At 40.2% G+C, this 16,639-nt stretch overlaps 1 protein-coding gene across 2 annotated transcripts in view; it reads left to right on the forward strand.

Annotated features, from left to right (window-relative positions):
* dock1 (dedicator of cytokinesis 1) overlaps positions 1-16,639 on the forward strand; it is a 294,516-nt gene that overhangs the window by 198,153 nt on the left and 79,724 nt on the right. For both annotated transcript variants that reach the window (XM_079577082.1, XM_079577083.1), the window contains one exon: positions 12,702-12,780. In XM_079577082.1, the coding sequence (XP_079433208.1) occupies positions 12,702-12,780 (79 nt within the window). The remainder of the gene's footprint in view (positions 1-12,701; positions 12,781-16,639) is intronic.

The raw sequence follows: 16,639 nt of genomic DNA on the forward strand, positions 1-16,639 counted from the left end.
ACTGAATTCTTGATCATTGTTGGCCTCTTGACTGTGAAATCAGTGAAGCACTGCTGCCTCATTAATATGCATGACATCGCTCATTAATATGCGCGATGTCAACAAAAGCAACAATATCAGAATAAAAAGTATCGTATCATCCCACAAAATATCACGATACATCGGAAAATCGCTATATTGTCACGTTCCTTGTCAATAATATCTTTTATCGCGATACTTTCCTGCCTCAATATATTGAGCTTCAAATGTGTTAACGTGAGAGGCCTAAAGACAAAGTGAATGTTTAAAGAGTCCAGTGAAAGTTCTGCCTTTAAGAGATAAAGTTTTTATATTACAGTACATTACAGAAAGCCTTTTCTCTTTGCCGACTGAGGAAACATGGAACTGCCAGTGTGTGTCATGTGGATCGACCCATTATATCAGCAATATTATTTATAACCAGGTCAAAACACCTGCATTTTGACTGTTCTCTGGCTTATATGCTGGATTTCCTCCCCTCAATATTAAACTAAAGGCTCTTCAGAACGGTGTGATGTCACGTAAATGCAACCTACTCTATGCAAGCTCCCAAATTACGTCACTTCAGAAAATCCCCTCAGACTTTCCCAGTGTTTAGGAGCCGCTTGCCACACCGTGCACCCGCCCACGTACAGTTGTTTCATGTCCACGCGTTATGATGGCTTCACTAATGAGACAGGCATCCACGGTAGCAGCAGTCGAGCTCGCTCCCTCCCACGCGCTCTCCTCCACCCCTCGCCGCTGACTTCCTCCCGGTTGTAAACTGATTTATAGGCTCTAATTGCTCCGGGGACAGCGGCATCGGGCTGGTTAACCACTACCGGTGTGTTGCCCATCGCCAACTCGGTGACCCCGGCTTTGCAAAGACGGCTAATTGGAAGACGAAATGGGCTACAGGTCATGATGGAGGATGGATTTAAGTTAACGGCTGAGTGATAACTAGGTAACTTTACTTTGGTCGTTATTATGAGAGGGCTCCACCGGGAGACATTTCAGTGATGTAGCATGTTTGGTGTGAAGCATTTGTTCATGCTTGGGGCAGGAAAGTGTCCTGAAGGAAGAGGTAGAGACTATATTACTGAGCTGGACAGTTGGCAGAGTCTGTAGCATTTTGATCTCCAATCCAATCTCATGCCTGAAATAATTTGCAATAAGCCAAAACAGACCCTCATTGATCTAGAACAGTTTCAAACAGTTTTTCATTTCAATTTTCATTCATTTCAACACTTCAATACAAAGAGAGCAGAGAAAGTCGGCCTACTGACGACAGCAATTTTTACAGAACGATAAACTCTAGCTGTTGAGCTAAAGTTAGCATCTGATCTGTTGTAAAAAACAAAACAAAACAATAGACGATAATAAGGTTTTTCACTGAAACACTGATCCATGGGACAAATGGGTAGAACTGTTTGTAAATACCAACTTTTTATTATTGCAGACACTTGGGCTGCACTTTCTAACTGAGCGCAACAGGAGCGATGTGGGCGAGGGAGGGAGTGGCCTGATGTTATGTGTCGACAAGTGAATAGACTTGGAGATTATAATATGTGTTGAATGTAGTCAGACATAGAGAGAGTCCCTGCCTGTGTGTGGATAACACTGTTCTGTTTATTGCAGCAGCAGCAGCAGCAGTTGTGCACTAATGCTGAGACGAGCTGTGTCTCTGCTTTTAATCAGGAATTGCTCCACAGCCCCAAAAAAATCTCACTCCGTAACCCACCTTTGGAATGCGACTCTTTAGTTATTTACAGATATCCCAGTACCTGTTCCCAATCAAGTTCAGATAAATACTTGTAAAGGGGTTCATAATGTGGAGCTCGTCAAGTGGCTTTAAAGTTTTAAAATGAGGAACTATTTTCAAAATGCCAACCACTCTTCCAAACTACCCCAGATCCCCGACACTCGGTTGAGGGTTGCACACCTTTAATCACTTTGAAGGGTTGTTGAAGGTATGATGTAAAATGTCTGCCGGTGCTGAGCAATCGGTCCTGCTCTTGGTCCTTTGAAGCCTGTTCTTTCCCCGCGATGAAAAAAATGGTCTGACATTTGTCAGAGACAACAGCTGCTGGCTGCTCTGTACAGTCAGCTAAATAGCAGCGGGTAAAGATGTGCATACTGTATCTGTTAACTGCGGGCGCTCCCTGCTCTTTAGCCTCACTGTTCAAGATCTGCTGAATCACTGCGTAATAAGTGCACCCATCATCAGCCGCGGCATGAACAATGATCATTGGCAACACTTTGATTTTCTGTAAGCAGACTAAGCATTAATATACTTTGACATCTGCTGGGGCGAAGGAAAATGTCAACAGCTTCACAAATCATTTTCAAATTAATCACCAAATGAGAGGGAAGTGTCCTAAAACTTCAACAAAAACGTGGAGAGTTTACCGCTCCATACTCTCTTTCCCTTTTGTATAGGGCCTTTCACAGACACGGCACAAAATTGTAAATGTATAATATCAACGCTGAAGTCCCTTTTCTTAAGACTCAGTTATGCATGATATGTCATTTTTTATGGAGAGTGAACCCAGTGGTCCATAGTGTTGTTAATTATAGGTAAGAAGAATGGTAAGTGTTTTGTTGAGCTGGGAAGATGAAAGCGTGTAGGTGCATCAGAGAGGCAGCGGTTCTTCCCTCTCAGACTCATTAAAGCCGGCTTCACACAGGCGCATGTTCGATGGCATCTGTTTAGAGCTCTCTTTCGGGCTAATCCTCCTCCTTCAGGATAGGACGGAGAGGCAGGAGAGCTCCTACTGCGTGCAGAGACTGACAACAGGGCTGAAACATTAATGGCAATAGAATCGGGAATCGCAATTGTCGCTTCACCTTGGAGCCCGTGTACTAATATTGCTCTTCCAAAGCCAAGACTTCCAGCACTAATTTCAAGCTCCTTGTAGATGGTCCATGTTGAAGATTCGTTTCATGTTGCCCCCTCACAGCTTCTCAGAGTGTGGAGTGAGTCAAAAAAAAAAAAAAAACACTGACCTTTTCTCGTCAGTTCTCAGCAGTGGAGCTGTTAATGCGCCGAGAGTTCCCTGGACACTTCCCTGAGTGCTGCTCTGTTTGTATTCTCAATCCCTGGTCACTGGTAGATAATATGGACAAGATTAAGGCTTCGTTTTGAAAGAGTCCCGGGACCGCAGTCGAAATGATTGGTGCCGCGGGGTCATGCCAGGGTGCTGTCCGAAGGCAAGAGGCAACCATTTTTTAAAGGTTAGACGCCTTCAAGCACTTTATATGCAGCCGTTAAATTGAAATATGCTCACTGTAAGATGAAACTGCTTTTGTTTTTTTTGGGGGGGATAAATCACATATGTGGACTTTTTACTATGAATTCCCCTCATTCAGAGACTCACTATGAGCGCCCCCATCTTGTATTCATGGCCAAACTGCAGGCCTGATTTGAGCAGACACTGGCTTTGATTGTACATGTCGAAATAACATGTAACATTTTCAACAAACCACTGTGTAAATATATTGATCGCCTTCGGTCCTTTAGTTCCTCACTGCCAATTGGCCAATTAGAGTGACAACAGGAAGTAATGGAAAAAACCCTCTTAAATGAGATGAATGACTTTTAATTGCTTGAATAAAAGTTCTTTATGTTAAGATCTATAATCCTGTGAAAACATAAATACTTGGCCACTGCAGCAGTTTATACTTTAGGTGATTCAATCATAGTTTCTGTCCCAGCTTGGATTAGTAGCATTAGCTGACTGTTGGTAGCCGATTGTAACTGTGAAGGTTAAAACTAACTCAGCGATTAAATTCTCCTGGTTCTGTGCTTCATGTCCATGCAGAATGTTTGTATTGATGGAGGTTTAGTGAAACTTGTATTTAACAAACTCAAATACAAACTTAAATTTTCATCTCAATGTTTCTCTATTCTGCTGAGGCCGAGGGAGTAGAACGCCCGATAGCCGATATTGTAAAATCTCCAAATATCGGTCAACCGCTTCTAAATTATGGAAAAAAAATACTTGTTCCATTGGCAACAGGAGGTTTTATCTTATCAGTGCAAAACTCAAACTTAAGATTTAATCCCTTAATTCAACTAGATTTATGTAATTTCTTCAAGATGATTATTATTTTTTCCAGTGTACCATTTAGTATAATATAATAATATATATTTCTTGCCATCTTCCCACTCTGTTATCTGCCGGAGATAAGGCGAACTCATGTCCTTTTGCGTTTTTTCCACGACTTTTTCGTTTAGTCCCAATTTATTTTCTTCTCTCTCTTCCATTGACATCAATGGGTTTCCCCGCTCACAGAAAGTGCTCACAGGAAGAGGCAATGCTTCATTAGGGTGTGGCCACAAAGCTTCCCCTCCAACTATATCTAAATCCCCCTTTTTTTTATAGGAAGCATGTTTACAAAGATCAGTGATTGCACGCTAAATATTGATTTTAATTAAACCAAATCACATATATTTAATTCCAAACTCAGTGTGAATGATGTGTTGACAACCTTGAGCTAACCTTGATTGTGTAGTCGAAATCTATTTGTTGAGAGAAATGATTGTCATCTGTTTAATTTTTTTAAGTGAGTAGTCCCCGTAGTTGCCGCCGTAGTCACAGCGGTTACAGCAGCAGCCGTGGGAGCTGCATATTGGCTGTGATCTCGTCTTGTCAGCTGCTTTTTAATGTGCTCCTCTCAAGAGTGATAAGATCAGAGGTGAGTGTCACAATCTCTCTTCAAAGTCATTATCGCTCTGCAGCTGGGAGGAAGGATCTGTCGCCCCGGACATGATCCAGTCCGCGCTGCTCAAAACAAATACTGCACCAGACCAAACCACGGCCCGTGAACCTGGTGAACTGTAAAGCCCCGAGGTCCAGTCAATACTGCTTAGAATAACTGGTCATGTTACAGTGTGGAGCATTGTGTAAATTGATTTTGGCTGCAGTGAGATAATAGACGATGCATTCTGTGTTTATATTTATGGATATAGATTGTCCTTCCTGAGCTAGTGTTGGAATTCCCATTGTCTATTAAGGTTTGTGAGCTCGGACTGTACATTCTCTCGTTTTGCCTGCATTTGCGATAGAGAGTGTGCAGATGATGTCAGAGCATGGCAACAGAAGAGTGTCAAAGTTGAGCTATGAAATGTGTTATTTGCTTTAATACACGAAACATAGAGGGTTCTGTTTATTAAAGTGCATACTCTCTTCTTGCCGATGTTTACCAAGAACTAGTCTGTGTAAGCGCTTTTTTTTCTTCTTCTCTATTTACCGATAACGCAAACATTTTCTGAATAATTGTATGTAATATCAGCGTATTCAACCTTTGAGTCATGTTTTTACAATAATATTCATATTTGCGACCATGATCCGATACAATCCATCTTTATTTTTCTACCACAAACAAACAAAATGACTAGAATAGCATTGAGGATAAAAAAAATAAGGTAGATACTTTGGTAGCACTTGATAATATTGGTACATGAGTTCAACTTATGCATGAATTAATGCATGAGGGCATGAATGCTATAAACATGATTACACGTTGATGCATGGATGACTTCATCCCTGACTTCATCCCTGAAAAAAATGTGTAACGAATGTACATGAAAATCTAAATAATTCATCAGGATCATGAGGATCACATACGAATACCATGAATTCACTATAACGGCAATGAAATGACAATAGAATTATCAACCAATCATGATCATGAGGATCATGCATGCACATCATGACTCATATGGCAGAAATCTACTTGCAAATTATGGACAGAACACAAAGTATAACTTTATAGGACAAAAATTACAGCAGTCATAATGTTGTCATTTGCTAATCCTTAATTCATTATGATTATGGCCCCTCAACTAAAGTGGTGCATTATCCTAAACTTTTTAACCTGTTAAAGACCAGCTCTGGAGATTTTATTTGGTTTTGCTGTACTTGTAATAATTTGTAGTAGTTGTAGCAAGTTTTTTAATTTTTTCTTTTTTTTCACACACAAATTGCACCACTTTAGTTAAGGAACTCATGTACCATTATTATAAAATGTTACCTAAAATAGTCAAAGACATCCAATCAAATCAATAGAAGACAGTCATGACCACACAATTCTGATGCCAAAACATGTCCCATCTGACACAAAAGCTGGTGCTATTTCTCTTGAAGCTTTTGTACACATCTCACCACTTGACCCGCGCTTTCATGACGGACGAGTGAAGTGACATTTACATTTGTTTTGTCCTTTTGGGAACACGTACATCAGTAACTTGCTCAACCAAAACGATAAGACATCACTCTCTGTTTCCGCTCGTTTCCCCTAAGCAGTGCTGACATGTTTGCTGCCACAGACCCGATGCCGCTTTCACTCTGATAACTCACTTACTCTTATTTTTTAGATTAACTCTGTGTCAAAGGAATTGCACTAAGTTCCACTTTGCATATATCAGATGTATAAATGTATTTATTCTGCATTTCATCCCCGCATTTGTAGTTTAATTTTCACTCACACGCTCCTGTTGGACGCATTTCGTAAACAGTGATTTCATTACTTTATTTGCTCTTGTATGTTCTTGGTTTGGCCTGCCGTTTAGAATAAAAATCCACCAACATAACTGTGCATTTTCTCTTGATAGGACCTGATTTTTGAATACATTTCCACACCGATTATTTCACTGGTTGGCGTGAAGACGGAAGCAAATATGTGCATTAAACAGGTTTATGTTGGTTTTCATCTCAATTCGGCTTTGATTACCACACGCTTCAATGCTTGACACGATTCTCACCAGAACGCACACCGCCACTCGACCCGTCTCTCCCCTGCTCGCCTGAATTTGCACTCCTGTCTCCAAACTAAGCCGCCTCATTAGTAACCCGGCGAGCCTCTTCAGTAACTTCTGCATCAAACCGGCCTTCCCTGTCACGATTGCATTTTTTGATCTCTGTTCTGCAGCTTTCCGTCCATTTGGGGCGTCATGCTGCATCGTGTTGCCAAAGTTAAAAGATCGGCAGTCCTTTCAGTCTGACGCGCAGACACCAGCTGCTGAGGTCACTACAAAATGATAATGCTTTTCACAGTTTAGTCCATTGGAGGCTCACCTAATTATTATAGGATAGTGTGGTTGCCAGATTGACTTTAGTGATGGATCTCTGTCTGTATTACTGTTTCCTGCTGTGAGGGCAGTCCCAAGTGTTTGAAGGGTTATCAAAATCTCAGTTGGAGCTGTACTTGAAAGCATTTTCTATGAAGTTATGTCTGTCTTTCATGAATACACACATTTGTTTATTTAAGCAAACAAATTGAACACTTCCATTTTTTCAGTGACATTAATCGGACAGCAAAAGTAGTTTTATTTAGATCAGGCGCAACATTTGGCTTTGACATTCAGCTTCTTGTATAGTTGAAGTAATTGAATGAACAGGTGCGGAAAATATAAGTATTTTGACCTTGCTTATCGCTAAACGGCAGCACTTCTGCAATATTATGCAAATCGATCGCAATCATTATCTCAGATGATCTCTGAACTCAATTAGCAAGTATGATCCACTGATAACTTTACATTAGCATACACTGGCTACAACAAAGAGCTTTGAATCTAAAAATAAGTTGAAATAAAGTTAAAAATAAAAATCTTTAGCTCTTGTTTCTCTGCTTGGAAAAAAAAGAAGTCGTCACCTGGATTTAACTGTTAAGATCAGGGTCGATGGTTTCGTAATTATGGTAAATTCCACTTGCCTAGTGGAAAATTGGACATAAATGCCTCTTCATCGCATATTGTCCACTGCACTAATGGAAATCATTTTGATTCCCGAGATGAGATAACATTTGACCTTTCGACAATGTCTTTTTGGGTCTGTGGACAGACCTGTCTAGAGGGGAGGAGAGAGGAGTTTATCAGAAAGGAGAGTGTTTCATAAAACACAGAATATCTCAGTTTCTAGAAAAAAAAATCTGTGATTTTGATATAAACTAGCCTCTATTACAGCTAGGATTTCTCAGGAACCGAGGGACGTAAAATTAAAAGGTTTTCACCTACGAAGAGCTTAGAGTCTCGTCTTTCAAACGAGCCATAGCATTTGTCCATACCTATAACATAGAGTACGCTAATCCCACTTAATCCCACTCAATGTGTTAACCACTGAGACTCTTTGGAAGCCACATCTTTGTTTGTTTCAACTTCTCAACTTCCATTTATCATTCATCGATACAGATAAAACATTTTTGACAGACTATGTTTGTTATAATAATTGCTGTAATGCAATAGGTCAACATGCTTCCCCTTGTTCCGCCTAATTAAAAAGTGAAAGTGTCGCAAAGTTTGATTTTTGTCAGGCGAAGCAGAAAAGGGAGCGCCCCTGATATCCAGAGATCATTAGCTGGTTGCTCTGCTTCTCCACTTGATCCGAAATCACAGCGCGGCGAGAAAACAAGTTGTTTTCTGGTGCTCCCAGAACTGCTCTGCTCGCTCTGGGAAACTAATGCAGAACGTGGCATGAATTGACGTTTTTATTGCAGCAGTTAAACACCATTCATTTGACTTGTTGGGAGCAATATAGATAAACTAAAGGCCTGTTTGTTCTGGCATTGAAGTCTAATATTAACAAAGAGTTATCTAGAATGCATTTCCTTCATATATAGTATAGTAGTCATGAAAGCCAGGGATTTGGTAGGTCATCTTGTATGAATACTAAGCAACATCTTCTGCTCTAGATCCGTTTGATACAATACAACTTGTTAGTGTCTTCTTTGCAGTAAAATACGTATTTACCTTAAAATGGGTGTGTTGAAAGAAAACAGCCTTTATTTTAATTGCTGTTTGTCTAAAACCATGTTGCCAAATAAAAATAATGGTTGATAAATCAGGCAAAGGAGCTCATGTGGTAGAGTGTTGTGTGAGGGTGTGAGGTTAGAATCCTGTCTATATATTGGTGTGTAATTGGGTAAGCGGTTCTTTGATGTAAAGCGCTCTATAAATGAAGACCATTTACCATAGCATCTCATAAATGCCTTTAAGAGTAAAACTATAGGGTTTGTATCTGTGTATTCAAATATACGGCAAAATATATATAAGATGCCCTCCCTTAGTGTTAAAGTCAATCTAAAATGACCTTATCTTATGCCCAAATCAAAGAAATATTTGCCAAGAACAATCATTGTTGAGTCAATAAGTTGCATTACTGTTAAAAGGAAATCACTCCCTGTGCTCTGTTCCCATTAAATGAATGAAAAATATATACCTGCAGTAATAACCTCTGTATGATGACTCACTGGGCTTAGTTAGATTTTGACATTTAGAGTGTCATTTTAAGCACATATCACATCTTAGTTAATCATCGTGATCATTTTTAGTATCCCACCTGATTAGCATTTTAACAGACACTTTTACTACTTAGAAGCTTTATAATCTTATCATTTTTTTTTCACTGCTTTAGCCCACAGTTAACGCTATTTTTATCAGCCTCATTAAGATTTTCGCTGTAATTAATGGCGGGACGTTCTCGTAGAGAGACTGCCCTGGCTGTTCATTAGAGCACAGCATTCTGCTACTAATAGGCTGTTCAGAAGCTTGAGTGGAATGAACAAGCATGTATGGATAATGGATAGAAATGTGATAGTACTGAGCTCAACTTGACCCGGTAACCAATTTAGACACCACTCATATTGCAAATGCTGTCCTACAATTTGCGGAATAGGCATAAATATGGAAATAATAGGTGGGTAAACAAAAGCCATGATGCAACGTTGTAAAAAAATCTGAAAATCTCTGAGGTGTGTAATGGCATAGCTTTGCAAGATAATGAGCTGGCAAAAAGTTTGGAAGTAATTGTGGGAAGTCTTTGTTTTAGCAAGGTTCATTTGTTAAAACAGATTTGTCTTGTTTGCTTCTTCATTCTCCGGTGTAACATTAGGATGAACCGCGTATAGAATGACAACAAACACATTTCCCCAACCCGAAAGCTGATATTTTCGTGCTCACAGATGCGGTAAGGAGAAACCCATTTTAGCGTTAGCCTGGTTTTAAGTGTATCAGCCATATTGGCATGTTCAGCGCTGCAGAAAATTGAGAGAGGAGCGGGAGCCGGGCGCTAGCGGAAAGACAGGTCGCTGGTAATAGGCTGTCAACAGACCTGAAACGCACATGCTCTGGCTAACCAAAGCTCCTCAATGACAGTTAACCTGCTGCTGAAGTGACGAGAAACCACCTGGCCCCGAGAACCCGTTTATTTATGCGCCGAAGACACAAAATGTAGGGCACGACGCGAGTTTTCGAAAATCCCATTTGTGTCTTCTCTTGCTGGTTGAGGCAGTAGAGAAGGGAAACCCCCAGTCTGTACAAATGTCTGAGTTGGCTTAAAACTAGGGAGCTGCAGTACTTAAAGCAATGCAGTAAAAAAAAAAAGAATGGTTTCCTGGATGTTTTTGAGGTCAGGTGCCTTGTGATATAAGCTGTAGAGGGCAAGAAGTCATAACCGTTTAAGTATAGCAGATATTAAAGTGCTCTTTATGTGTTTGCTTTGAGTTTGCCACTGACCTTTAAAGTCAACAGGAGAATGTGCCTGGGTAACGCTGTACAAGGGGTGTACAGCGACTGATATACTGAATGATTTTATGCCACATATTCCCAATGATATACAAGTCACTGTCGTAGTTTGGAGTGATGGAGTGATGGATGGATGGATGGATGGATGGATGGATGGATGGATGGATGGATGGATGGATGGATGGATGGATGGATGGATGGATGGATGGAGTGATGGATGGATGGATGGATGGGAGCGTTGCATGAATGGATGGATGGTGCGCCAGATGGATGGAGCGATGGCTACTCTATTGTTTTGTTGCACCTTTAGGTGACCAGATCAGACACAGGGAGAACGTTTTACACCACAGTACCATAGCCACCTTTCATTGGATAAACGCAGTGACACTTTTTTTTTCATCCTTTCGACAAATCTTGAATATCAATCGATCCCCACAAAATCCCAGCCAATTCCAATATGATCGTCTAAAGTGGTCCACTGCAAACGGCCAGCCCTCCAGATGTCTCCACACCTGCCACTGTCGGTTACATAAGCTTTACATCTTAATGCTGCTTTATCGGCCGCCCATGAAACTCTCACGCTATTTACTCAAGTGGCATAACAATTGTCCTTGGTTCACCTTGCCATCTTTACTGCTCGTTTCCACGTACTTTACATGCTGTCATGAGTAATTGCCATTGACTTTATATATTGTAAATGATAATGCAACCAGGAGCGTTTTTATAGGCTTGTATTTATGATGACACGCTGTAATTCTTTGGGTATACATATTGTTTCAAGCCTGTCTAAGCCAATGACCAACAAGCTAAGCTTGCACAGACCTCAGGCTTTTAGGATTACATGAATGTGGTCCCTTTGAGAGCTAAAGTCACTTCAGATATTAACATTTCATGCTCAAGCTGGTTCTACCCATTAAAGTCTGCACCATTATGATGTCATTTTTTATGTATTTATGTCGCTATTGTCAGGCTATGTCGCTGTGATGTTACTTCATAGTTTAAATTGTCCTTAGTGCAAGGTCAAAAGAAGAATATATTGACAGCTGATGAGATCTGAGAGTTGGCACCTCACATACTCATCAACTATCAACAATGACTCTGCTTTAATTTGATGTCAAGTGCAGTAATTATGAACATTCACAGAGTGGTTACTTCTTGACAATTAGGCTGTGGCTCTGATTAGAGCTACAGCCTAATGAAATGGTTTCAATTATCTAGATAATACTGTATAATGTTGCGCGCAAGCAATTGGAAATCCAATCTTTTGAGATTCACACATGATTTTAGCAGTTTCTATCTCCATGTTCTCTCAAACGTTAAAGCTCCTGGGCATGCTGTGTTTACCTGCCTAAGGCTTAAAGCAACTGGGTTGTTCGGCTGTACTTCTATTCTTACTCTGTCGACGAAAGTGCTGTTGCCACTGCTGCACTACGGCTGCCTTCCAACCCACCAAATGTAAGACAAAAATTACTTCTATGTACGAAGAAAAGTCCAGAGGCTGCTCCTGACACAAGTTCAAATGTTTTGTTTCCAGCCATTGTTTACTGCCTCTGACTGCTGCCCCATGGACTCTGGGTTAAAAGGCACAAACGTCTAAAATGTTGTTTTGTGCTTTTTATTTTGCCATAGAGTTCACCCTGAAGTTTGACTGAAAAGAAAAGCTGCTCAAAGAGTTTGGTACCGTAGAAGTGCTTTTTGAAGGTAGTCGAGGGTATGCACTTTTCATCCATTTAGATCTAAACCGTCTATCCAAGACAAATTTCAAACGTGTTCTTGGGTGAAAGATGAAGATGAAAAGTCAAAAAAGAAAGAATTTAAATAAGCTTGTCCAGATGGATTTATATTACTATTGCTCCTATAAAATGTTCAAGCTACAGCCCTAAAGCCATCTCTACTTTCAGTTTCCTTTTGCTTAATGATGTATATGTGCGTAGGCCTAGCACTGAGCAAAAAATCACTACCTCTGACGTTTATTAGTAAAGATTTAACACACACCGGAGAATATGACAAGCCCGCTGCTGCTGTGTGGGCGCCTCCTAACAAGCAAACTTCTGCCCGCGAGAGCCGGGGTGTCTTAGAGTGGCCTTGAAGCAGAGTATAATCAACTCTACGAGATAAATGCTTTACATCGGAGGGCGCCATATATCTACCGAGGAGTGACACTTTCCACTTTTCTTTACAGAGTCTTCCTACGGGCCATTAATCAGTATGCAGCGGTGCTCAGCAAGAAGTTCCTGGATCAGACCAGCTTTGAGCTACAGGTAAGAATGCCTTTCAAAATACATGTATGAGGGCATTTATTTCCAAGTATAGATCATCAAAGGTAGCATATGGGAAAAATTGATGTTTTATTTCAATATATTATCTACTGTATCTATCTTCAGCAAAGTTGTTGCTTCGATCCATCTTCCAAGATTCCGAAATGTATAGGCCCTCAATCAGTCGTACGTTTTACATACTAGACTGAGCTGCTAAAAGTCCTTTTGTGCTGATGAAGCTTCTTACAAGAGAACTTTTTTTTTTCTCATCAAAGACCTACCCTGGAGTTGTTAATCGAGCCGCCAGCGCTGTCACGATTTTTTTCTTTCTCGTATCGATCGATTTCAATTCGATTTAGTCAGAATAGTAGCTGATTCTTGAACTTAGACACACCTTTTAAACAAACAGCCCAAACAAAACAAATGCTTTCCTTCAGTATCATTTAACACACAAAAATCTCCCTCTGTCTCGTCCAAACTATCGAGATTGACCAAAGTAGAGATTAAGATTTCAAATACATTTTGATTAGTTGTCCAGCCCTAGGCCTTTCTTTGCATCGTGGCAACAGCTCCCTAAAAGCTTCTCCTTTTTTCCCCAAAAGCCAATCCTGAAATCCAACAATCCAGCAAGCATAGGAGAGAATGGGAGGGGCTTATTTTAGCTCGCTCAGAAGTGAAACTACTAGATATTTTGTTTTCTAACTGCTTTCTAATCAGCAAAGTGTAAAATAGTTAAATATGTGTTTGAGATTATTACCAAATACCTGGAAGAGGCATAATACTCGCTCTTTAAGAACTGATTCTTGTGTTGCTTTTTACTGATTTAAACACTTTCATATAATCAGTTACCAAACAAAGCAGTTTTCTCCCACACTTTGTTCAAGCTATAAGTCTTTGGTTGACAACTAACAAAAAAATTGTCAAACATACAGCATAAAATGTATGTTTTAAGGGCTATTTATACTCCACAAGACGCAAGAACTTTGTTCGTGGTCTTGAGGCAAAAAGAACAAGAACAAAGTTTGTCTGGGCTCTGACATTTCATACTCCACAAGACGTGTTGCTGCCGAATTGCCACGCCCCCCATTTCAGCAGCCAAAACAAACAGAAAACAGAAATGAAATGAGCCATTTGAGTTCAAACTATTATAAAATGTATCAGTCATGGTATTGCAAACATTTTGAAGATTGACTTCATGTTTAGCACAGATCTTCCGCTGGTATATTTAAAGCTTCCTCCGTTTCACTCAGTAAAATCATGTTTGCGTCCTTGTAAGCTCTCAGTCAGGCGTTGTCCATCCAAGAACCTTCCTTGAACATGTTGGTTGAGGTTTCCCGGTGTTTGATGAAATGTACAAGCCTGGTATCCCTCTGTCCACGAGCCTGAGCACTTTATTTTTATCACTCGCGTCTTTGCCCTGGGGAACTTGTCCCGCAGATAATGCCCGGCCTTCTGCTTTCCTCTTTGTCCTTGCCCAAAACATCTGCGTGTTTCTCGTTAGGAATTTTTTGTAATTTGTGTGCCCTTGTAATCCTTCAGCAAAGTATTTTACTGCCACGAGCGGTGCCTCAAAACTATCCATGTTGTCTCCCGTCTTAAGGCACCAGTGTGGAAGTAAACATTGGATTCTTGTTTCCAGGTTCTGGCAAAAAAAACCCTGCCCATTCTCTGTCATACTCTTGTGGAGTATGAACAAGCCTATAGGCAAATTTTGCTCAAGAAGAGTACCGTTTGTTTAACCTGACACTAAAGAACGGTGTACCAACTGTGTGTACTGTATTAACTGTGGTAGAAGTGATTTATGTGGAGGCCATATTTGAGCTTACATGACAACTACATTATGCTGCTCTATCTGTATAGTTGGGCCATTTTGTTGCACTTTTTGGGGGGGAAAAAGCAGTGAGCGTTGTAAAACCAGTAATTGTATTCTTAAATGGAGCGTTGCTGGACCTTGTGAACATTGAAAAGCATGACAAAAGCTGCAGACGAAGAAATTGCGCAAAGAGAACATCGATTATCTTAATAGTCATCACTTTACTGTGCATTTCTGGATACTTTAACCTTCTCCACCGAACACAAGAGCTTTTATACAAGTTTTTGTCCAGTTGCATGGCGTGCAAAAGTAGTTACATTTGCAGAGCTTTTCAAAATCTATTATGAACAATTTCTCGGAATCTTTCCTCAATTAGCCTTTATACTGTAATGGCAGTAGGCTCCTAACAAAAGGCACGGACAGCTCTGTGTGGAGGAGCAGACTATGGCACAGAAACCATGCACCGCTATATTTCTAGTTACTTAACCGATGAATATATTGTCAAATGACTGCTTGTTCTAATCAATGTTAAGTTTATAACTACAATTTGGAAACTGACTATGCAGAATGTAGTGATAGAAGTTGCCGAAGAACATTTAGTGCAGGAAAACAAAAGATACCTTGGAACTTGTGCACCAAATATATGGCTATAGCTGTCTACTCCACCCAGAGGTAGTCTATATTATGAGTGCATCTAGTCCTACGCTGCGGTTTTATATGTAGCAATCATCTGTGTATTCTGAAATGACCTCTTCTTATAAATAATAAAGTAGTTAAGGTGATTATGGTGCACCTGTAGAACATTTTGACCTACAATGCCACTGGGGCAGCATGTCAGGAGCAGTCTTACAGCCTCCAGGGATCTCTAGATCATGAGCTAGATTTTGTTTGAGTGCCTTTTGTATTCGTTTTTGCATGATTGGGGAGACACCTAGGCACCAGGAGAACATTCAAACTACACAGTAATTTGAGCAACATCGCAGATTTGAATGTGAGGAGCATTTCTTTGTGGTCTTTGTATCTTTGTATGCATTTGTACCCATGCACCCCTTTCTCCCTCATTAAAAACATGTACAATCCTTTTGGGGCCATTACTCTGCAGTAAAAACAAAACAAAATGAAGAATTAAGTTCTTAATGAATATTGAATGAGTATTTTTTATTAAAGTGTCATGCACGTATGTGCCCAGCCCACATGGGCTTATAAGACACTATAAACATAATTTAGAAGATGACCGTCTTAATATCTTCGATGTACAATATACATTTCACTGTAGAATCAGGAATTTGGATACAAAGATTTCAGTCTCATTGTCCATGCTTTCTCCACATATCTCGCAAAGCAAAATAATAATAATTCTAAATTAAAGCCGCGCGCGGCGATAAAGGCCCTCGCCCCTGGCGCACTCCCCGCTCGCTCTCGTCTCTTACGACCACCCGCTCGCTCTCGTCCCTTGCTACCACCTCCGCTCTCGTCCCTTGCGACCACTCTTCATCACACTAGGTCCTTGCGAGCCCCATGATTGAACTCGCTCATTTTGATGCGAAAATCCCTATTAAGTTGCATTATTCTGCTTTATATGTGAAAAATCCTATCAAGTTGCATTACAGTGCATTATATGCGAAAGTCTCTTTAAGTTGCATTACAGTGCATTATATGCGAAAGTCTCTTTAAGTTGCAATACAGTGCATTATATGCGAAAGTCTCTTTAAGTTGCATTACAGTGCATTATATGCGAAAGTCTCTTTAAGTTGCAATACAGTGCATTATATGCGAAAGTCTCTTTAAGTTGCATTACTGTGCATTATATGCGAAAGTCTCTTTAATTGCATTATAGTGCTATTGTGAAAATCCCTATGTAGTGGCATAATTGTGTTCCCTATTTTGTTGCAGAAACTGTAAAAACTGTTGAAATTGCAGAAACTCTTAAAACTGTATAAACTGTTAAAATCACAGACAGACTTCACTGTATCATAATCCTATTAAATTGCCGGCAAGAAAAGAGAAAGCATTAGAAAAGTGTCACAGCCATATTTGAACCAGCAACCT

Source organism: Gobius niger (assembly GCF_951799975.1).
Source record: "Gobius niger genome assembly, chromosome: 19".
Lineage (NCBI taxonomy): Eukaryota > Metazoa > Chordata > Actinopteri > Gobiiformes > Gobiidae > Gobius > Gobius niger.